The following is a 22,424-nucleotide window of genomic DNA, read 5'->3' on the forward strand; positions in this document are numbered from 1 at the left end:
GAGCAGAAAGAGGCCATTCAGCCCATCGAGATGATGTAATAATCCTCAACTCCACTTTCCTGCCTTATCCCCATAACCCTTGACTCCCTCACTGATTAAAAATCTGTCTATCTCAGCCTTGAAATTAACATTAATGACCCAGCCTCTACAGCCCTCTGGGTAAAGAATTCCACAGAATCACTACCCTCTGAGAGAAGAAATTCCTTCTCATCTCTGCTTAAATGGGCGACCCTTTACTCTGAGATTAAGTTGGGATTATTTGGTCTCAGTTCTAAAACCATAAGACCATAAGACGTAGGAGCAGAATTAGGCCACCCGGCCCATGGAGTCTGCTCCGCCATTCAATCATGGCTGATATTTTTCTCATCCCCATTCTCCTGCCTTTTCCCCATAACCCCGATCCCCTTATTAATCAAGAACCTACCTATCTCTGACTTAAAGACACTTAATGACCTGGCCTCCCCAGCTTTCTGTGGCAAAGAGTTCCACAGATTCACCACTCTCTGGCTGAAGAAATTCCTCCTCATCTCTGTTTTAAAGGAACATCCCTTTAGCCTGAGGTTGTGCCCTCTGGTTCTAGTTTTTCCTACTAGTGGAAACATCCTCTCCACGTCCACTCTATCCAGGCCTCGCAGTATCCTGTAAGTTTCAATAAGAACCCCCCTCATCCTTCTAAACTCCAACGAGTACAGACCCAGAGTCCTCAACCGTTCCTCATATGACAAGCTCTTCATTCCGGGGATCATTCTTGTGAACCTCCTCTGGATCCTTTCCAAGACCAGTACATTCTTCCTTAGTTATGGGGTCCAAAACTGTTCACAATATTCCAAATGGGGTCTGACCAGAGCCTTATACAGCCTCAGAATTACATCCCTGCTCTTGTATTCTAGTCATGATGTGGAGATGCCGGCGTTGGACTGGGGTAAACACAGTAAGAAGTTTAACAACACCAGGTTAAAGTCCAACAGGTTTATTTGGTAGCAAAAGCCACACATGTTGGACTTTAACCTGGTGTTGTTAAACTTCTTACTTGTATTCTAGTCCACTGCATTTGCCTTCCTAACTACCGACTGATCCTGCACATTAACCTTAAGAGAATCTAACTAAACCAACCAACCAACCAACCAATGGCCCTAGAATGATGGCTGCAGGAGCAGCAGTGACTATAATGGTGTTATTTAGCCAGGTAGGAGCTAAATTGAAGGGGAAAAAAGGAAAATATTTTTATTTATATAACATATATGGCCTCACAGTAAATGAAGTACCAACAATGTAGTCACTGTTGTAATGTAGGAGATATAGAAGTCAAACTGCGCAAAGCTCCCACAAACAACTATAATTCGATCATCTGTTTTAAAGAGAATGGCTGAGGAATAAACATTGGCCAAACAGGGGAGAGAACTCCCTTGCGTCTTTTCAACTGGAGTTGTGGGATCTTTTATATCCACTGGAGGGAGCAGTTGAGGCCTCAATGGTCCACCTGAATGGGCTGGAGGGGTAGTGCAGCATTCCCCCCCATACAGCACTGGAGTATTAGCTTCCATTATGTTCTCAGCTTTCTGGAGAGGCACTTGAGCCCAGGACCTTCTAACTCTGAGACAAATGAGGGACAACTGAGTCACGGCTGGTAGCTAAGGTTGGGTCCTTATCCACTGGTGTCTACATTCCCTGGAAGAGGTGCTGGATCTGATGTGTCTCTGACCAGATGAGGAGGGGCAGGGGTGGGGGGGAGGGGTACACTTCAGGTCAGGTCGATAACTTAATGTGGGTTAAAAACAGAAAAACCTATCTCAGCATTGAACATGCCTAACGACTCAGTCTTCAAAGCCCTTTGCCGTAAGCAGTTCCATAGGTGCGTTTTTCCAGCATTTTCTGTTTTTTTCTTCAGAATTCCAGCATCCGCAGTGTTTTACTTAACGTGGATTTCGAGGTTTATTTGCTAGTCAGACGCCGGGGGCTCAGCAAAAAAAAACGTTGCAGACACTGACTGAAGTTTCTACATTCACCTGGTCAGAACGAGGTACAGACATTCCCCACAGAGCACTCCAGGGATTCACATAACTCAAGGCGTTTATTTAACTTCAGCTGGGGTTTGAGAGAATGAAAGGCTGTTTGACCACACACACACACACACACTAGTAACAAACTCGCATCTATCTGCTTCAGTGGAAGGATATGGATGGCCTTAGGGCGGCACGGTGGCTCAGTGGTTGTAACTGCTGTCTCACAGCACCAGGGACCCGGGTTCAATTCATACCTTGGGTGCCTGTCTGTGTGGAGTTTGCACATTCTCCCCGTGTCTGCGTGGGTTTCCTCCGGGTGCTCCAGTTTCCTCCCACAGTTCAAACATGTGTGGGTTTAGTGGATTGGCCATGCTAAATTGCCCCTTAGTGTTTAAGGGTGTGTAGGTTGGAAGGATTAGCCATGGTAAATGCATGGGATTACAGGGATAGGGCCTGGATGGGATGCTCTTTTGGAGAGTTAGAACCAGAGGGCACAACCTCAGGCGAAAGAAACGATCCTTTAAAATAGAGATGAGGAGGAATTTCTTCAGCCACAGAGTTGTGAATCTGTGGAACTCTTTGCCGCAGAAGGCTGTGGAAGCCAGGTCATTGAGTGTCTTTAAGATAGAGATAGATAGGTTCTTGATTAATAAGGGGATCAGGGGTTATGGGGATAAGGCAGGAGAATGGGAGTGAGGAAAATATCAGCCATGATTGAATGGCAGAGCAGACTCGATGGGCTGAATGACCTAATTCTGTTCCTATGTCTTATGGTGTTATGCAGACTCAATGGGCTGAATGGCCTCCTTCTGCACTGTTGGGATACTATTCCATTCACATCATATTTCCCCTGGTCTCCAAGGTTGGACTGACTACAAGTGTTTGGTTGGACTGGAGTGGTGGGGTGGGGAGTGGGTTTGGGGGAGGGCGGGGAGTGGGTTTGGGGGAGGGTGGGGAGTGGGTTTGGGGGAGGGCGGGGAGTGGGTTTGGGGGAGGGCGGGGAGTGGGTTTGGGGGAGTTGGGAAGTGGCTTTGGGGGAGGGTGGGGAGTGGCTTTGGGGGAGGGTGGGGAGTGGGTTTGGGGGAGGGCGGAGAGTGGCTTTGGGGGAGGGTGGGGAGAGGGTTTGGGGGAGGGTGGGGAGTGGGTTTGGGGGAGGGTGGGGAGTGGGTTTGGGGGAGGGTGGGGAGTGGGTTTGGGGGAGGGCGGGGAGTGAGTTTGGGGGAGGGTGGGGAGTGGGTTTGGGGGAGGGTGGGGAGAGGGTTTGGGGGAGGGCGGGGAGTGAGTTTGGGGGAGGGCGGGGAGTGGGTTTGGGGGAGGGTGGGGAGTGGGTTTGGGGGAGGGCGGGGAGTGAGTTTGGGGGAGGGCGGGAAGTAGGTTTGGGGGAGGGCGGGAAGTGGGTTTGGGGGAGGGTGGGGAGTGGGTTTGGGGGAGGGTGGGGAGTGGGTTTGGGGGAGGGCGGGGAGTGGGTTTGGGGGAGGGTGGGGAGTGGGTTTGGGGGAAGGTGGGGGTAGCTGAGACTGTGGAAAACCCCAACAAGACCTTTAAATGGCTCGATCCTATTACAAGCGCAAACAACAACACAGGTGATTTGTCTCTGGGATGAGGTTTGACCAGAGCAGTTATCACACTGGGAATGAAATCTTCCACTCCCTGCTTACTGCGCACGGTGTTTGACTTCCAGCGGCTCTCAGGAAGAAAAAAGCAGTTCGGACCAGTATTCTTATTTGACGAAGGGTCATCTCGACTCGAAACGTTGGCTGTATTCTCTCCCCACAGATGCTGTCAGACCTGCTGAGATTTTCCAGCATTTTCTGTTTTTGTTTCTTATTTCCCAGTGTTTACTGGTGTTTTGTTTTAAAGTATACAGGCGGCACGGTGGCACAGTGGTTAGCACTGCTGTTTCACAGCGCCAGGGACTCAGGTTCGATTCCCGGCTTGGGTGACTGTGTGGAGTTTGCACGTTCTCCCTGTGTCTGTGTGGGTTTCCTCCGGATGCTCCAGTTTCCTCCCGCAGTCCAAAAGACATGCTGGTTAGGTGCATTGGCCCGAACAGGCGCCCGAGTGTGGTGACTAGGGGAATTTCACAGTAACTTCATTGTAGTATTAATGTAAGCCTTACTTGTGACTGATTTTTAAAAAAGTATCTACTCCCTGACAACTGATTGCAGCATGGGAAAGAAAGCACGTCCCTGAGGCCATTCGGCCCCTTTTTGCTAGCTCCCACAGCAATTACTCCCAACTTTCCTGCTCTTTCTCCCCCTCCAGAGTTCGATAAAATCGGGATCCTCTCATTCCCGAGGTGATGGATAAGAGGCTCCAGATGTGGGAGGTGTGGAGAGTTTGATGCCCGCCCCTGTACAAGCTCTTTATAAATAGCCCGGGACTGCTGAGCTGCAAGCACACAGTCCCGGGAAAAGCAGTCGCAATGATCGCCACCTCCCTGCTCACTCTCGCCTCCTTCCTGACAGCCTCCGGCCAGTTGTCACCCACTTTCTCCCGCACTTTGAGCCGGGATGGTCGATGCATTTACTCCTTCACCGTGGCCAGCCCGCATGAAGAGGCCAGTTGCTCGGAGCCCGGGGAGGCTCTGGCCGCTGTCCGGGAGCTGCAGAGGGACAGGGCTGCCCAGCAGAGACAGCTGGAGTCCCTGGGCGACAGGCTGCGGCTGCTAGAGACGAAATCCCAGGGGGAGAGCCTGAGCCCAGCCCCCGGGCAGCAGGGGGATGTCCGCAGGCTGCAGATGGAGAAGTTGGACTTACTCAGGCGGCTGGAGAGCATGAAGCAGGAGAACATGCACCTCCGAGCCAGGCAGTGTCCCAGCACAGAAACTCTACAGGACTCACATCAAGGTGGTAAGAACAAAGCGATCCCCGCTCCAGCCACTGACCAGAGGGGTTGACCATGGTGGTGTCAGCATTGGAGTGAGAGTTTGTTCATTGTGTTAACCCTGTAGTGCGAGTCTGTCCATGGTGTTAACCCTGGAGTGAGAGTCTGTCCATGGTGTTAACCCTGGAATGAGAGTCTGTCCATGGTGTTAACCCTGGAATGAGAGTTTGTTCATTGTGTTAACCCTGGAATGAGAGTTTGTTCATTGTGTTAACCCTGGAATGAGAGTTTGTTCATTGTGTTAACCCTGGAATGAGAGTTTGTTCCTGGTGTTAGCATTGGAGTGAGAGTTTATTCTGGGTGGTGTTAACAGTGGAGTGAGAGTTTGTTCTGGGTGGTGTTAACAGTGGAGTGAGAGTTTGTTCACGGTTACTGCCCCCTCTGCTAAGGGGAAAAGTTCCTTCCTATCCACCCTGTCTATGTCCCTCATAATTTTATACATCTCAATCAGGGCCCCCCTCAGCCTTCAATGCTCCAAGGAAAACAACCCTAACTTAACCATCCTCTCTTGATAGCCGAAACACTCCAGCCCAGGCAACATCTGGGTGAATCTCCTCTGCACCCTCTCTAGTGCAATCACTTCCTTCCTATAATGTGTGGACCAGAACTGCACACAGTACTTTAGCTGTGGCCTAACCAGCATTTTATACAGTTCCATCATAATCTCCCTGCTCTTATATTCATGCCTTGGTTAATAAAGGCAAATATCCTGTATGCCTTCTTAACCACCTTATCTACCTGTCCTGCTGTCTTCAGGGATTTATGGACATGCACACCAAGGTCCCTCTGATCCTTTATACTTCCTAGAGTCTGAACATTCATTGTGTATTCCCTTGCCTGAATAGTCCTCCCAAAATGCATCACCTCACACTTGTCAGGGTTGAATTCCATTTGCCACAGTTCTGCCCATCTAACCAGCCCGTCTATTTTGTCCTGTAATCTAAGGCTTTACTCCTCACTATTTATCAACCACCAATTTTTGTGTCATCGATGAATTTACTTATCCTACCTCCTACAGTTCACTAATGTACAAACAAGGGACCCAGCACTGGTCTTTGTGGAACACCACTAGACACAAGCGTCAGTCACAAAAACAACCTTCGGCCATCACCCTCTGCCTCCTACCAGTAAGCCAATTTTGGATCCAGTTTGCCAAATTGCCTTGGATCCCATGGGCTCTTACCTTCTTCATCAGCCTCCCATGTGAGACCTGGTCGAAAGCTTTACTGAAGTCCATGTAGGCTACATCAACTGCATCACCCTCATCTACATATCCAGTTGCCTCCTGGAAAAATTCAGTCAAATTTGTAAAACATGATCTCCCTTTGACAAAACCACGTTGATTGTCCTTGATTAATCCTTGCCTCCCCAACTGGAGATTAAGTCTGTGACTCAGAATTTTTTTCAATAGTTTTCCTACCACTGAAATTAGAATTGCTTGTCCTGTAATTTCCTGGTTTTTCCCTACTTCCCTTCTTAAATAATGGTACCACATTAGCTGTCCTGCAGTTCTCTGGCACCTCTCCTGAAGAAGGGGCTTGGAGCTCCGAAAGCTTGTGTGGCTTTTGCTACCAAATAAACCTGTTGGACTTTAACCTGGTGTTGTTAAACTTCTTACTGCGTTTACCTCTCCTATGACCAGAGAAGATTCAAAAATTGTCAGAGCCGCGATAACCTCCTCCCTTGCCTCCCACAGCAGCCTGGGATGCATCTCATCTGGGCCTGGGGATTTATCCACTTTTAGGCCCGTTAAAACTGTTAATACCCCTCCCTTCTCAATGTTAAGTTAAATCGCAATGCCCCTCCCTGATTTCTATACCTACATCATCATCATAGAATCCCTACAGTGCAGAAGGAGGCCATTTGGCCCATTGAGGCTGCACTGACCACAATTCCACCCAACCCCTATCTCCGTAGTCCCACATATTTACCCTGCTAACTCCCCTGACATTAAGGGGCAATTTAGCATGGCCAATCAACCTAACCCACACATCTTTGGACTGTGGAAGGAAACCGGAGCACCCGGAGGAAATCCACGGAGACACGAGGAAAATGTACAAACTCCACACTGACAGAGACCCAAGCCAGGAATCGAACTCGGGTCCCTGGTGCTGTGAGGCAGCAGTGCCACCCATCTTTTTCCATTGTGAACACAGATGCGAAGTGCTCATTTAAAACCTCACCTTGGGCGACACGGTAGCACAGTGGTTAGCACTGCTGCTTCACAGCTCCAGGGACCTGGGTTTGATTCCCGGCTTGGGTCACTGTCTGTGTGGAGTTTGCACATTCTCCTCGTGTCTGCGTGGGTTTCCTCTGGGTGCTCCGGTTTCCTCCCACAGTCCAAAGATGTGCGGGTTAGGTTGATTGGCTATGCTAAAAAATTGCCCCTTAGTGTCCTGAGATGTGTAGGTTAGAGGGATTAGTGGGTAAATATGTAGGGATATGGGGGTAGGGCCTGGGTGGGATTGTGGTCGGTGCAGACTCGATGGGCCGAATGGCCTCTTTCTGTACCGTAGGGTTTCTATGATTTCTATGATATGTCTTTAGGATCCACACACCTATTGCCACATTGGTCCCTAATGGACCCTATTCCTTTCCTGCTCATCCTCCTGCCCTTAATATAAAACACTTTTGTATTTTCCTTTATTTTGCCCACCAGTGTTTTTTCATGCCCCCTCTTAACTCTCCTAATTTATTTTTTAAGTAACTCCCTACTCTTTCTATACTCCTCCAGAGCTTCCACTGTTTTGAGCCCTCGGTACTGCCATAAGCCTCCTTTTTTCCATATCCAACCCTGAGTATCCCTTGACATCCAGAGTTTTCTGGACTCATTGCTCCCACCCTTCACTTTCACAGGAACATGTTGGCCCTGTACTCGATTTCCTTTTTGAATGAATCCCACTGCTTTGATGTAGATTTTCCTACAAGTAGCTGTTCCCAGTTAACTTTGGCCAGATCCGGTCTTATCCTATTAAAATTAGCCCCTCCCTCCCCCATTCAGAACTTTTATTTCTGGTCCATTCTTGTCCCTTTCCATCTTTCCACCTTAAATCCTACGGAGTTATCGTCACTGTCACCAAATGCTCCCCCACTGAAACTTCCAACACTTGTCCAGCTTCATTCCATAAAACGAGGTCCAGCACCATCCCTTTCTTGTAGGTCTTTCTATTTATTGCTATAAAAAGCCAATGCATTTAAAGAATTCTGCCCCCTCTAAGCCTTGCACACTTTGACTATCCCAGTTAATGCTGGGAACGTTGAAATCCCTTATTATTACCTATTATTCTTACAATTCTGAGATTTGTCTACATATCTACCCTTCCATTTCTCCCTGACCGTTTGGGGGCATGTAGTACACATCCAGCAATGTGATTGCCCCTTTTTTATTTCTAAGTTCTACCCATTGTTCATGGTGTTGTTGTCAGTGGAATGTGAGTTTGTCCATTATGTTGTTAAGAAATAGCCCAAAGGTGGTGGTGGCAGCTGGGTGGGAGAGGGTATCAGTAAGCACTTCCTGAACCAGCAATGGGTCTACCACAGTTGTGATCGATTCCAGAAAAGCTCTCACCCTCTGACCCGGGATCAGACTCCCAGAAATATTCACACCCTAAGATCAGGATTAGACTCCAGGATTGTTCTTGCCCTCTCATCTGTGGGATCGAGTAATAGTTTTAAATTATTTTAATGGTTTAGTCAGTAAAAGTGAAAGATGGCCTTTCAGCAGCTCAAGATTCATTTCCTTGGCAGCTATAAACACACCAGTAATTTAACTAAGAATATCATCCTCTTCTTTTGGCTTCTCGGCCTTTTGGCTAAGATCAAGTGTAGTATCGACATGCCGTGCGTGGTTGAAGTCATTAGGTTACATTTTAGCTTCATTTGAAGCAATTTTTAAAAGCGGCAACTCGGCCTTTTGGCTAAGATGCAAATGAGATCAAACCTTGGAGGAGGTGCAATGCCTACTCCAATCAGCTTGGATCATGTAGATCAAGCCCAAGACAGGTGGTGAGACCCCTGTCTTGTCAGCTTGGATTGGGAATGTCTCAACTTGTTGAGACTCTGAATTGGACTTGATTTGATTGAATTGGATTTTTAAAAATGCCTTATCCTGTCAGCTTGGATCGTGTTTGTCTCCCTTGTGGGGACCTTGAATTGGATTCAATTGGAATTTAAATTTGGTTTTTGGAGGAATGGATAAAAGCAAATTACTGCGGATGCTGGAATCTGAAACCAAAAGAGAAAATGCTGGAAAATCTCAGCAGATCTGGCAGCATCTGTAAGGAGAGAAAAGAGCTGACGTTGAGTGCAGATCATAGAACATAGAAACCCTACAGTGCAGAAGGAGGCCATTCGGCCCATCGAGTCTGCACCGACCACAATCCCACCCAGGCCCTACCCCCACATATTTTACCCGCTAATCCCTCTAACCTACGCATCCCAGGACTCTAAGGGACAATTTTTAACCTGGCCAATCAACCTAACCCGCACATCTTTGGACTGTGGGAGGAAACCGGAGCACCCGGAGGAAACCCACGCAGACACGAGGAGAATGTGCAAACTCCACACAGACAGTGACCCGAGCCGGGAATCGAACCTGGGACCCTGGAGCTGTGAAGCAGCAGTGCTAACCACTGTGCTACCGTGCCGCCCCCTGGGATGACCCTTTGTCAAACCTCAGGAACTAAAGGTTTGCCCGGTCCACTCTGAGCAATGTAAAAAAAATCATCCTCTTATTTATATTCAACATCAACTGCCGTGATGAATAAATTAAACACTACCCCAGTCTAAGGATGAATCCTCGCTGTAAATGCAGAGAGGATTAACCTACCAGCTGGGACGAAGATTCCTGGAAAAATCCAGTTGGGCATTTCCAGTACTTTAAAAATTCTATGCGTGCCAATTCTCAAATTAGTATTTGTAAACTCAATGACGGGTCTGTCCAGCCACCCTTCGATTTGTTTATAAATGATACAAAGCAACAGGACACAGAGTAGGAGAGACATTAGTGGGACTAAGAGACCGGACAAAAACTGTTCCTATTTTGTCTTCTTTCAGGGAGACAGGGTTTCTCCAGTTTATCATCTCGACAGAAAACACAACCTGACCAAGGCGGTGAGTCCAATTCCAAGGATTCTTCAAAAATAAAAGTTTCTCCAATATTCTGCCTGGAAAGTTTTGATTAAAGAGCAAAACTGTTTGTAGAAAAAAATAATTCACACGCTATTAAATGTCGACAACATTTCTGTGTTTTTTTTTCTAATGACAAAGTCGAGAATAATGTTTTCTATCCCCAGCCTATAACTGGAGCTTCGAAAATGCTGGATACCAGGAGCTGAAATCGGAGATCACAGAGATCCCAGCTTCCAGGCTCATACAGCGGAGCAATGCTGGCAGCCCGGCCACAACACTGCACAGTTCAGGTAGTTGCAAATGAAGTGCGTGCATTTGAAAATTCCCCTGCTCGACCGATTGTAGCAGAAATCCCGGGACGCAGGCAGCTGTGGGTGAGATACATTGTGCAAGGCGATTTCATTGACCACTTAGGGCTCGATGTCAAAATGCTCAATTTATTGAAGTGGCCGGCAGATGGCGAAAGGGCACCACTGACTTCAGCTTCTGGAGCAACTTGTATTCCCTACATTGAATTTAGTAAATGCCTCACAGAACAATCACAGATGAGGTGACCAAAAGCTTCGTTTTAAGGAGCGACTTAGAGAGTAAGAGTCACGAAGAGGTTTCGGGAAGTTACTCGAGATTTACACAAAGAGCGATTGCGGTCAACCTTCTGGTGTAGTTATTACTAAATTAAAAAGTTAAGTATATTTATTAGTGTCACGAATAGGCTTACATTAACACTGCAATGAAATTACTGTGAAAATCCCCTAGTCGCCACACTCCAGCACCTGTCAAGTACACGGAGGGAGAATTTAGCATGGCCAAATGCACCTAACCAGCACGCCTTTCAGACTGTGGAAGGAAATCAGAGCACCCAGAGGAAACCCACGCAGACACAGGGAGAACGTGCAGACTCTGCAAAGACAGTGACCCAAGCCAGGAATCGAACCCCAGTCCCTGGCACTAAGGCTAACCATTGTGCGACCCAATAGTTCACAGTTTCAGTATATTTCAGTTAGCCTCATCAGAGTTTTACAGACGATGGTCAAATTTAGTAAGGTTGGAAAGGGAATATAAAATGAGACAGGATGTAAAGTTTTTTTAAGTATTTATTAGTCACAAATAAGGCTGACATTGACACTGCAATGAAGTTACTGTGAAATTCCCCTAGTCTTCACAGTCTGGCGCCTGTTTGGGTCAGTGCACCTAACCAGCACGTCTTTCAGAATGTGGGAGGAAACCCACACAGACACGGGGAGAACGTGCAAACTCCACACAGACAATGACCCAAGCTGGGAATCGAACCCGGGTCCAGGGCGCTGTGAAGCAGCAGTGCTATCCACTGTGCTACCATACCAATGTAAATAGGTACCTTGCAACCAAAGTCAAAAGAATGAGAAACATCCAAAAACGATTGACAGGAAATAAATCCTCCTGCCCATTCAGGCCTATCCTAGATAGTTGATACCCTGTGAGCTCAGCATGGACACTCCTCACCCCAGTTGGGCGGTATTTTCCAGCCGCACTCACCCCGAAACTGGAAAATCCCACCCATAAGCTCCTTGGGAGGTGAAAAACCAGCTCAAAATCCCAGGCAAATCAGGGTCAAAAAATATCTGACAATTCCTGATCCCTTAGGGGTGATCAAAACATGTCCAGATCATAAAGATTCCAATTTATATTGAGGTTAATATATTAAAGTTGCCCATGGGACGATTCACAAAAATTCCCAGGATGATAAAGTAACAGGATTTTTTAAATTTAAAGAACAAAAACAATAATTCCACTTTGCAAAGTTTTCTTTTTTTAAACAAGTTTCCTGCTGCAAATCTTTGAACAATAATTTTTGGTGCTAAACTATAAACTAAGGAACAGGAATATAACAACCCAGTCCTTCGAGTCTGTTCTATCGTTCTATTAGATTGTTTCAGATCTGTACCTCAGTTTCATTTATCCACTTTTGATTCATTTTCTTTTGATACCAACTCAATAAAAACCTGTTGATCTATCTTGCACACCTCAATTGACCCAACATCCCCAATTTTGGGAAGAGAATTACACATTTCCACTGCACTCTGTTCTCAGTCATGAATGGCCTAGCTCTAGATTGTGGAGTAATCCAGAACAAGGAGACACAAAGGGTAAAACGTCAAGGCACCCAAGAGTTTAGTCTTTTAAAATTTATTTATTAGTGTCACAAGTAGGCTTGGCTTACATTAACACTGCAATGAAGTTACTGCGTAAATCCCCAAGTCACCACATTCCATCGCCTGTTTGGGTACACCGAGGGAGAATTTAGCATGACCAATGCACCTAACTAGCACATCTTTTGGACTATGGGAGGGAGGAAATCAGAGCACCTGGAGGAAACTCATGCAGACACGGGGAGAACGTACAGACTCCGCACAGACAGTGACCCAAGCTGGGAATTGAACCTGGGTCCCTGGTGCTGTGAGGCAGCAGTACTAACCACTGTGCCACCATGCTTGCATGTAGTGCAGCCTTTCAATCAGGGGGCCGGCTCTCAGATTCAGTTTGCTGACATTGGAACTAAGTCCCTGCTTGTGTGGTACAAGGAAGTTAAATGCAGTGCCTGAATCAACTTGTTTCTTAATCTTGCCCCGGCAGGTTGTGGAATGCTAGAATGGGTAGGAGAACCAGTTACCTTCCAAAAGGCAGACAACATCATAGGCAAGTACGGAGTTTGGATGAAAGATCCCGAGCCAGTGCCACCTTACACCAGGGAGTCCATCTGGAGAATCAACACAGTTGGCACTGACATTCGGCAGCTATACGAGTATCATGACTTAGATCAGTTCATGAGGGGCCACCCCAACAAAGTTTATCTGTTACCTGAACCAGTAGAAAGCACAGGGAGTGTCATTTACCGAGGGTCCTTATATTACCAGAAACGCAGGTCAAGAACCTTATTGAGATACGAGATGAAAACAGAGACCATTTTAGTTCGCAAGGACTTGCCCAATGCAGGCTACCGAGGAGTCTACCCATACTCCTGGGGTGGTTATACAGACATTGATTTTGCTGTAGATGAGCTGGGGCTTTGGGTAACCTACAGCACCAATCAGGCTCAAGGAGCCATTGTGATCTCCAAATTGGATCCAAACACCCTGGAAACGCAGCAAACCTGGACAACATCTATACGCAGAAGATCAGTTGCTAATTCTTTCATGATTTGCGGGACTCTCTACACACTGAACAGTTATTCCAATCACAACGCCATCATCAATTTTGCCTACAACACCAACACTAACAGCAGCAAGGTGCTGAATATCCCATTTGAAAACCGTTACCGTTACAACAGCATGACTGACTACAACCCAGCAGAAAAGAAAATCCTGGTTTGGGACAATTTTAACATGGTCATGTATGACATTAGGCTTTCAAAAGTATGAAGGCCTCCAAAATATCTTCGATGGACTGGAAACAAACTGTTATTTTCTCTCTTTTTAAAAATGTATATAATGGCTAATTATAGCACCGCAGTAATTTGAGCACTAATTTCAGAGCAGGGACCAGCTTATCATTTAAGAGTGAAGAAAATGTTAAAGTAATTCAACATTAAATGTTTTGAATAGCCGTGACTCAGATGATGCTCAATTTAATTAAAAATTCTTAAAAATTTATAACTTGATTGTTAGATTATGCATGCAAAATCATTCCTCATTCTTAACCACAGTCCCAATATAATCTGACAGCATTCAGTGCAGCTGAGAATAGGAGTTTAGTTGGTTTACTGATGGCTGTTCAATCCTTTTGTTTCCTTCATGGTCAAAAATTAAAGGTTTGCGGGGGAAAGAAAACGTGGAAGGAATCCAAAATTGGCTCAATTAATTCAATACTTGCTTTAAAGAAAAACCTAGTCCAACTCAAATGGTTTGACCTTTTCTTTAGGTGAGCATATACAAGTGTCAGACTGCACTTTTGAAGTTAACACCTTTCGTACTTTCTACTGCTTCAGTCATCTCTAGACCAAAAATAATACACGCAAATATACGTTTAAAAAATAATCACTGCACTTTGTTAGTAAATGTAAAAAATCGTGAAGAGAATTATTCAAACATGAATCTGTACTATTTTCATTAGACATGAGAAAACAAGGTCCTTGTATGTGTGCTGGAACACAAAAAGAATGTGCTTTCAAATCACTAACAGTGTTTCAAGCTGTACAGTTGGACTGAGTTAAGAATTCAAATTTACCAAGTGAGAGATGTGCACCCACAGGACTGGATTCTCTGCACCCAGTACCTAATGTATTCCCACTTTTCAAAGTACCAGCACTGGATTTTCTTTTGCTTTTTGTAAAATAAAGGTTGAAGTTGGTATAGAACTTTATGTACATTCTTTTCTCATACAAGCGCAAATAATATCAATCAGCATTGTTTATGGAAAACACTTGGGCTGTGAGCATATGGAAAGTGTTGAAATGAGAGTCTTCAATAGGAACCATCATCAGAATTGAAAGGTAGGGAAGTTATGCTAAACCTGTATTGAACCTTAGTTAAACCAGACTTGGGAGTCTGGATGCCATATTATAGAAACTATATAGAGGCAGTGGAGAGGGTACTGAGAAGATTTACAAGGATGATGCCAGATGTGCATGAGTATACATATCAAGAAATAATTAACAGACTGGGTTTTTCTTCCCTTGAAAATAGGCTGAGGGGTGACTTCAAAGGTCTTTAAAATTATAAAATGTTTTGATAGCCTGGCTAAGTGAGAATGGTTCTTCTTGTGGGGAAGAGCTTAACTAGAGACCACCAATATAAAATAGAAATCCAATGGGGGAATTAAAAAGAAACTTCTCCCCAGGATTACGGAATACAAAGAGTATTTGAGGCAATTAGCATAGATGCATTTAAGGGGGAATCTTGATGAGCATTTGTGGGAAAAAGAAAGAGATGATTATAGGTTTAGATTAAAAAAGATGGGAGGATGCTCAAGTGGAGCACAAACACCAGCAATGGACTGGTTGGTCCGAATGGCCTGTTTCTGTGTCGTATATCCTATCCTATGTAACCCTAGAATACGCAGCTAGCCAATGTTGTCACTTTGGCCCCGAAGTTTCAAACACACACATCCCACTGTTCATTTGCTTTAAGAAAAAAGTAAAATCTGGAAAGGGTCAGGGGAAGTAGGGCAAGGGAAAGAAAAGCAAATCCATGGTCATAAGCTGAGTCAGTGTTTCTCCATCCAACATGAAAGTTTTGATAATGCAAAATATACCACACACTGCACCTGGCAGCGTGATGAGAAGTACTCTATAAGTGGAGGAAAGAAATATGAATTGCTATTAAACAAGGTAAAAGAATCTGAAAAATTTCAGAGCATATTTTTATTAGTTATGTAACCAAACCAAATTAATCGTAAATAAGATCGTACATATTTAATAGTGCGTTAACCCTGTACAAATGAAAAAAAATTAAAGTATAATATTTCTATACCAATATGGCTGTTAACTTCTGTACAATGCCAAACGAATACACAGTACAGGTGGAATACAAATCTCAAAAGTCAGACATCACAGCTGAATTTTCAAAGTAAGCAAATAAAACTGAGTGCCAAAACACATTACTGATGGTAAGCAGCCTTTTCAGCAGTGTAGCTTCCCCAGTGCCACCCCAGCCATGTGACAAAAATATACACATCAATAAATCAATCTTTCAGCTCACGCTTTGTGCCAAGGTTTCCGAATACCAATAACAGCAATTCTCTATTGTTTTGTACCTTCATCAGAACCTTATTTGTATCAAACCTGGGTAAGATTTCTGTAATAAAAACAGCTGTGTTGCTAGCACAGTCACTAATTAATGATTGATCATAAGCAGATAGACAAGATATCTTACATTCACGTAGTATAATACAGTACATCCTAAAACTATAATACTAGCATACAATCAAAAAAGGCAATATTAGACTTGTGATTAAAATGGTGTATGCGTAAACACAATTGGAATTTAATAGGTTCAAAAAGGGAGCTGAACTCAGTCATAAGTGAATCACTGTAGACTTTACTGTAATTAAGCTTATGAAAATTTTTTAATGATACATTTTAACAAGAGGATTATTAAATTGCTGTCTTTAAAAGTGTAAAACTGGTCAGCCTCCACCGGCTTGGCCATTTTTACTTAATTTCAGTGATTATCTCATGGAAAGGAAATGCCACACAAGTCAGACATTGCCTTTTCAAATTTTCAAGATTCAGAAGTCAACACTAAATGTTCATCATAGGATTAGTTTACACATCTGGGCTTTACTGTTGCTCAAAATAATGATCCATTTGATTCTGCATATCTCGAGATAGTTCAGTTTTCACTTAACTACTTCACATCTCACTTCTTTGTTATAAAAGAAATTTCATGTTTTGAGCTCTATTCTTCTGCTCTTATCTCACAGAGAAGAGCTCCCATTACACCCGAGGATGTTTAGAACACCTACTCTGTTCTATCAGCAATTTAGGACTTTGTTTCTTCTGTTTTAACTGCCTGAGGTTTGATTGGTCCAGTTCGAACGGGTTTTGACATGGCCGGCTGACTCGAGTTGGGTTTTTCTTCCACCTTCTCGTCTCTAGTGCTCGTAACGCCTGCTCCGCTCTCAGTCGGTTTACTCCCATTGCTCTCATTTTTGTGAACCTTGCTCATTGGCTGTTTGATTTGCTGCTGCTGCTGCTGGTCAGAGAAGAACTTGTGTGTGGACTGGAGCACCTCAGCTCGCTGCTTAGCCTTAAACATAAAGGGGTAAACAAATGAGTGTTTTGATGAACCTTTTGGACATGAACTGGAGGCACGCACTAAAAAAAATATCTAGTAATGTGGCAAAGAGCTGGAAAACATTCACAGAAATTCTCTCTCTTTCAAGGCGTGCTGGAAACCAACGCAAAGACAGCACACAGGCAGTAACTGGTTGCAAAGATATAAGCATCTCTGAAACAGGTTTTTGATACTATCCTCTACATAGTATAGTATACAGAAACACATGTTCAAAATTGTTAAACCTCCCTGCTTAACGAATGCAAATGCCCAACAAGACAACATGGCTGTGATAATTCAAATGCCTGAAAAATTCATAGCAGGCTTCCAACATGTTTATACTGTAAAGCTGCTACAAAGCTGATATGCTTGCAAGCTGTCAAGTTCGAATAATTGGGGGATGGATGGGTGTCAAATCTGTTCCTCCAAGAAAACTAATTGATATCACATCCTATTTATATTTTGTAGGTTGGATTTATTCTCTTTGTATTGGAAAATTAACGTGTGGACATCATAATGAAATATTATTGGCAGAAAAATATAATTCTCTTTCATTATCCCCAGGGTCGATGGTAATTCACACTCCTCATGCAAGTGGAAAGTTAGAAATTTAAGAACTGCGGCAGGAATAGGTTGATTACAATATACCTGCCAGCATTGATGGTTAACGTACTTTCCCAACTTAATAAAAATAGTGGCATTCTTTAATGTTCCAGATCAATTAATTAATAAATAAGCCACTATAGGAACAATGTACATCTATCTTTATGCAGAATCTTGACTGTCCACATTTCATGTTCTGGTTAGGACCACAGTCGCATTTGGTATCAAGGTTTTTAACAGGTATAATTTATGTAATTAATTTTTCTAGATAACTGCCAGTAATGCTAACCTTCAAATCCTGTTCAGCCATCATTGCCGCTTGGGCCTGGTTTCCACGGATCCCCTGTGTAGGTCCTGAAGGAACCCTTGGTGTATGCTGAGGACGAGTATGGCAGATGATACCTGTGGTCATTTGAGGTTGCATCTGATTTGCCAGGGGCATTGGAGGCCTCTGAACAGGAGCTGAAAAAGTATTTCCATGAGGTCTTACCAATGGAGGGACCAGGTTAGGTTGGGAAAGCATCTGGTGAAAACAATTAGAATGGAATGTAATTCCCCTCTCATGTCCGGACTGTGACGCCTGCATTATAATCAGCAGTATCATTTTAACACAAGTGGAAGCTACATAAAACACAACGGTTGAAGGCAAAACAGGATTCTCATATCAGATGCATTTTATTTAGGTTGAGAATTGATGCGTTAGCACTGGGGATGCAGTAACGGTCAATGTTCCAATTGGTAAAAAGCAAAAGAGACAGCAATTCAGTCTAGTTCTTTGATCCTGAACATCGCCCAGTGGCTCTCGCTGTAAAGTTTCTGTCTGTGGATGTTAAACGTTCATCAAACTGGGTTCCAAATTTGGATGCTCCCTTCAATCAAAAGCCTGGCACAGTGGTTAGCAGTGCTACCTCACAGCGTCAGGAACCATGTTCAATTCCAACCTCAGGTGGCTTTGTGTGCAGTTTGCACATTCTCCCCATGTCTGTGTGGGTTTCCTCTGGGTGCTCCAGTTTCCCCCCACACTCCAAAGATGTGGTTAGCTGGATTGGCCATGCTAAATTGTCCCTTAGTGTCAGGGGGATTAGCAGGGTAAATACATGGGGTTACAGTGGTAGGGCCTAGGTGGGATTGTTGTCAGTGCAGACCTGATGGGCCGAATGGCCCCATTCCACACTGTAGGGATTCTATGATTCTATATACACACACACACACAAAGAATGGCCACATTGTTAAGATACACGAGAGCTGTTTATATGCGTATCTTTCAGCTTCAGTCAGCATATTGAGGCAAGGAGGCACAAATGTAGACTTCCAATAGTTAACCCAATAACTAACCCAATTACTTGATGGTCTGAATTAAATGACATAGAAGCAATCTAATCTCATTGTCGTGGTAAAACATTTGAGTAGAAAAGGTTCCGGTAAATTAAGCATAAAAACTGGTGTTACGATAAGTAAACTATATCGATAACAAAGACACATTCCTATCAACACTGAAGACTCTTCAGAATTTAAAGATACAAAGATTTTTTAAAACAATCACAGCTATTTGATTACAGTACGGTCATTCACAATTACCGTACTCTCCTTCTGCAGTTGCACCTTCACAAACATGAAAAAAATTAAAGGTCACACTATTGGGTTGGCTTTAACGTTTCAAGAGACTATTCAGAAAATAGAAATGGCAGGAACAGTGTTAACAAAGAACAGTACAGCACAGGAAACAGGCCCTTCGGCCCTCCAAGCCTGTGCCACTCCTTGGTCCAACTAGACCAATCGTTTGTATCCCTCCATTCCCAGGCTGCTCATGTGACTATCCAGGTAAGTCTTAAACGATGTCAGCATGCCTGCCTCCACCACCCTACTTGGTAGCGCATTCCAGGCCCCCACCACCCTCTGTGTAAAAAACGTCCCTCTGATATCTGAGTTATACTTCACCCCTCTCAGCTTGAGCCCGTGACCCCTCGTGATCGTCACCTCCGACCTGGGAAAAAGCTTCCCACTGTTCACCCTATCTATACCCTTCATAATCTTGTACACCTCTATTAGATCTCCCCTCATTCTCCGTCTTTCCAAGGAGAACAACCCCAGTCTACCCAATCTCTCCTCATAGCTAAGACCCTCCATACCAGGCAACATCCTAGTAAACCTTCTCTGCACTCTCTCTAACGCCTCCACGTCCTTCTGGTAGTGCGGCGACCAGAACTGGACGCAGTACTCCAAATGTGGCCTAACCAGCGTTAACTTCTAACCTGCTATCAAACAAGTTTATTCACCTGGGTATGTTATTAAGTACTGCTTGCTCATGTACCTGTCATTCCTGTTTAATGTATATTTACACAATAGACATTTTAGGCTGTGTTTACAATGACGATGTCTAGCGTCTTTATTCTTTGACACCAGTTTACAATCAAAAACACAATTTTCTCAGAAATAAAATTATAAATTTTGGCTTTTAAGGGATAAAGTGCCACAAAATATTGGTATAAAATACTAAATTTTACAGATAAATAAGTCACAGGCAGAAGGAATAAGAAGATTAAGGAAGCCGAATGCTTAGAAGCACAGACTGCAAGCTGAAACTCCAGCCTGGCGAAGCAATCACTATATGGACTTTGGAGTTTTTAAACTTTGTCACTTAGCCCCAAGAATCTCTTTTCCCTTCTACATCACAAGAAAAAAAGACATTAGTTACAAAATATTTTATGAGCCAGTCATGATGACAGATGACGATTAAAAACCTTTGCATGCTCTTCAAAAATGCTGAGATGTTGCTGTTATCTGAAGGTATGCAACCCAAAAGTAAAGTGTTATGAAGGTATTAGTGCCAAAGGGTCTTCAGTTTGTGTTTTAAAAATACGCACCTGTGGTGGGAATTGTGCTGGGAATGGTTGTGCAATCCGAACCCCTGCTGCAGAGGAAAATTGTTTCTGATAGACCATATTGTTTATCTTGCTGGACTGACTGTTTGGACTCGTAGAACTGGCTCTAAAAATGAAAAATCAATCACAAAATGCAAGTTTACAAAAATAAATCTATTTGTCTGCAGTTATAGGATAAAATAAGGTATGACATATATCACTTAACAGATGATAAAGGACAACCCCTTTACAGAGCATTGCTTTTTTCAAAATCGAATAGTTAAAAAGTAGATTAATGCCCCCTTGTCTTATTATATTGCTAACATTTTAAAATGTACCATGTATCTACTACATCTCAATGAATTAACTTTAGTGCGATCAAGTTGCATGGGTGACTGTGACTCTTGTTCAGCTAAACAACTGGCCTCAACAAGCAAATAGATAATCAGGAATACTATGTACAGGCCGATCAATATTCTTATTGAGTGCCAGCAACACAACTTATATTAATATAGCACCTCTAATGAGGGAACAAGTCTCAAGGCACTTTACAGGAAACTAAGAGGACAAAAACTGACACCAAGCAAAGGAATAGGGTCAGATCAGGTGGCTAACAACATGGGACAAGGAGTAATGCAGCTGGGAATTCCAAAAATAAGGGCCTAAATGGCTGAAGGCATGGCCACCAACAGTGAGACGAAGGAAGTGGGGGTTGATCATTGGTCAGAGCTGGAGAAATGCAAAGTTCTTGAAGCATTGTAAAAATGAGGAAGTGATAGAGGTGAGATGGGGAAAAATTATGGAGGGACTTGAATAAGGATTAGTTTTAGATTGGACATGGTGCAAGCTGGAAAACAAGTTGCAGTGAATTGGATGAGCTTAAGTTTGTGGAGGGTGAAAGATGGGTGGCCAGCCAGGAGTAGATGAGTTGGGAAGAAACAAAAGCATGGACGAGGGTTCCAGCAGCAGTTACAGTGATGCGCAGTATGAAGGAGATGGTACTATTTGCGAGGGAGAGAATGTGCAGTCAGAAATTCAGCTATGGATCAAGTAGGAGGACAAGGGCCAGAAGGGTTTGGTTCAGCCTGAGAAGCAACTTAAGGTGGGGATGGAATCAAGAGTGAGAGAACAGAGATTGTGATGGGGACCACATGGTGCTTAGGATGTGGAATAGCAGTCTGAAAAAAAACAGGCAACAGAGTGGGGTTAACAAAGATGGTGGCGGGGTACAGTTTGATATTATCAATGTACATGCGGATCCTTACATGGTGTCACAATTAATTTTCTCTCAATTGTCCAGAATTTACCTGAAAGGACTGGAGGTTGGTGTAATACTTCGTACACTGATTGGTGGTGTACCTGGCTTTACATCTACACTACATCCATAAGGTTTTAGATCCATCTCAGGCATCTGAAATAAGAAAATATTTCACTTTTACTCACGCATCCTAGCTACGAATATTGTAAGCTTAACATTTACAAAAATGTTTTATAAACTGAATGTTAACTAAACTCCTGCACATTTGCAAATTGAGCACATTTTGATATCAAATTTGATAATAAAAACAATTCCAATTAATTACTGATCAATTCCTTTCAAATCCCTACCTTGCCTGGTGCAGGAATCATGCCAGCCTGTGCTCCTGTTGCAATTAGTCCCCTAAAGGGTTGGTTGATCTGTGCTGGCCTACTCAGGTTGTGAGGCTGTGCCTGTGCTGGAGTGTGCTGTAAAGGTTGTAGCGATTGGGGTAAAGCAATCAAAGGCTGTCCTGCTGATCCAAAGTTGGGTAAGGAAAGCTGTGAACCCGGAAGAGGTAAAGTCACCTGTGAGGAAATGAAAACAGTCAGCACTGGTAACACCAGGTTCTTCAATTTCTCTGACAGTCGCACACATAATTATACCAATCTACTGATTTACTCGAACAGTGACAATAGAAAAGCTAGCAACATTTCTTTAGCTCAGATAGTGTCCCACAGCATGGATGCAAATTCAGAGGACCAGTTCTGAGGCTCCACTGGAGCACCACCTCAATCAACTAGAGGATGAGATGGACAAAGCTCTGGCAGTTAGTTCCCAAAAAATCCTCCCTCTGAGGGAGATGGCCAGGGCCCGTGATGAAAAGAAAATACATTACAAGAAAAATTAAGAGCTAGTCAAACAATTGATAACCAGAATATATGGCAAGTAC

The 22,424-nt window shown here is 44.0% G+C and overlaps 2 protein-coding genes and 1 non-coding gene across 10 annotated transcripts in view; 2 read left to right on the forward strand and 1 right to left on the reverse strand.

Annotated features, from left to right (window-relative positions):
• The first annotated feature begins 4,406 nt into the window (after positions 1-4,406).
• myoc (myocilin) lies at positions 4,407-14,352 on the forward strand. Of its 3 annotated transcripts, none has more exons than XM_078218096.1 (4): positions 4,407-4,855; positions 9,945-10,001; positions 10,184-10,309; positions 12,633-14,352. In XM_078218096.1, the coding sequence occupies exons 1-4, from the start codon at positions 4,429-4,431 to the stop codon at positions 13,415-13,417; spliced, it is 1,395 nt and encodes a 464-aa protein (XP_078074222.1). In that variant the 5' UTR covers positions 4,407-4,428; the 3' UTR covers positions 13,418-14,352. The 3 variants fall into 3 exon arrangements, with proteins under 3 accessions (XP_078074222.1, XP_078074225.1, XP_078074223.1); XM_078218097.1 differs by having other exon boundaries at positions 4,417-4,852; XM_078218099.1 differs by lacking the exon at positions 9,945-10,001.
• LOC144498084 (U2 spliceosomal RNA) lies at positions 8,682-8,864 on the forward strand. Its single transcript, XR_013498640.1, has one exon. It is a non-coding gene; the product is annotated as a U2 spliceosomal RNA (small nuclear RNA).
• Positions 14,353-15,325: 973 nt separating the features above from the next.
• Positions 15,326-22,424, reverse strand: part of prrc2c (proline-rich coiled-coil 2C) — an 84,868-nt gene continuing 77,769 nt past the window's right edge. For 4 of the 6 annotated variants that reach the window (XM_078218093.1, XM_078218092.1, XM_078218091.1 and 1 more), the window contains exons 31-35: positions 21,844-22,059; positions 21,543-21,646; positions 20,239-20,362; positions 17,664-17,897; positions 15,326-16,744 (exon numbers count right to left, since the gene is read on the reverse strand). In XM_078218093.1, the coding sequence (XP_078074219.1) occupies positions 16,478-16,744; positions 17,664-17,897; positions 20,239-20,362; positions 21,543-21,646; positions 21,844-22,059 (945 nt within the window). In that variant the 3' untranslated portion in view covers positions 15,326-16,477. The remainder of the gene's footprint in view (positions 16,745-17,663; positions 17,898-20,238; positions 20,363-21,542; positions 21,647-21,843; positions 22,060-22,424) is intronic. The other 2 variants (XM_078218095.1, XM_078218094.1) reach the window with 1 other exon arrangement.

The sequence above is a fragment of the Mustelus asterias genome, chromosome 8, assembly GCF_964213995.1.
Source record: "Mustelus asterias chromosome 8, sMusAst1.hap1.1, whole genome shotgun sequence".
Classification (NCBI taxonomy): domain Eukaryota; kingdom Metazoa; phylum Chordata; class Chondrichthyes; order Carcharhiniformes; family Triakidae; genus Mustelus; species Mustelus asterias.

Excerpts from the sequence above, each read along its gene's own strand:
- myoc (XM_078218096.1), top strand. The coding sequence starts at position 4,429 with ATGATCGCCACCTCCCTGCTCACTCTCGCCTCCTTCCTGACAGCCTCC. Across the intron at positions 4,856-9,944 it reads ACAGGACTCACATCAAGGTG|GGAGACAGGGTTTCTCCAGT; the intron begins GTAAGAACAAAG and ends GTCTTCTTTCAG. Across the intron at positions 10,002-10,183 it reads AACACAACCTGACCAAGGCG|CCTATAACTGGAGCTTCGAA; the intron begins GTGAGTCCAATT and ends TTCTATCCCCAG.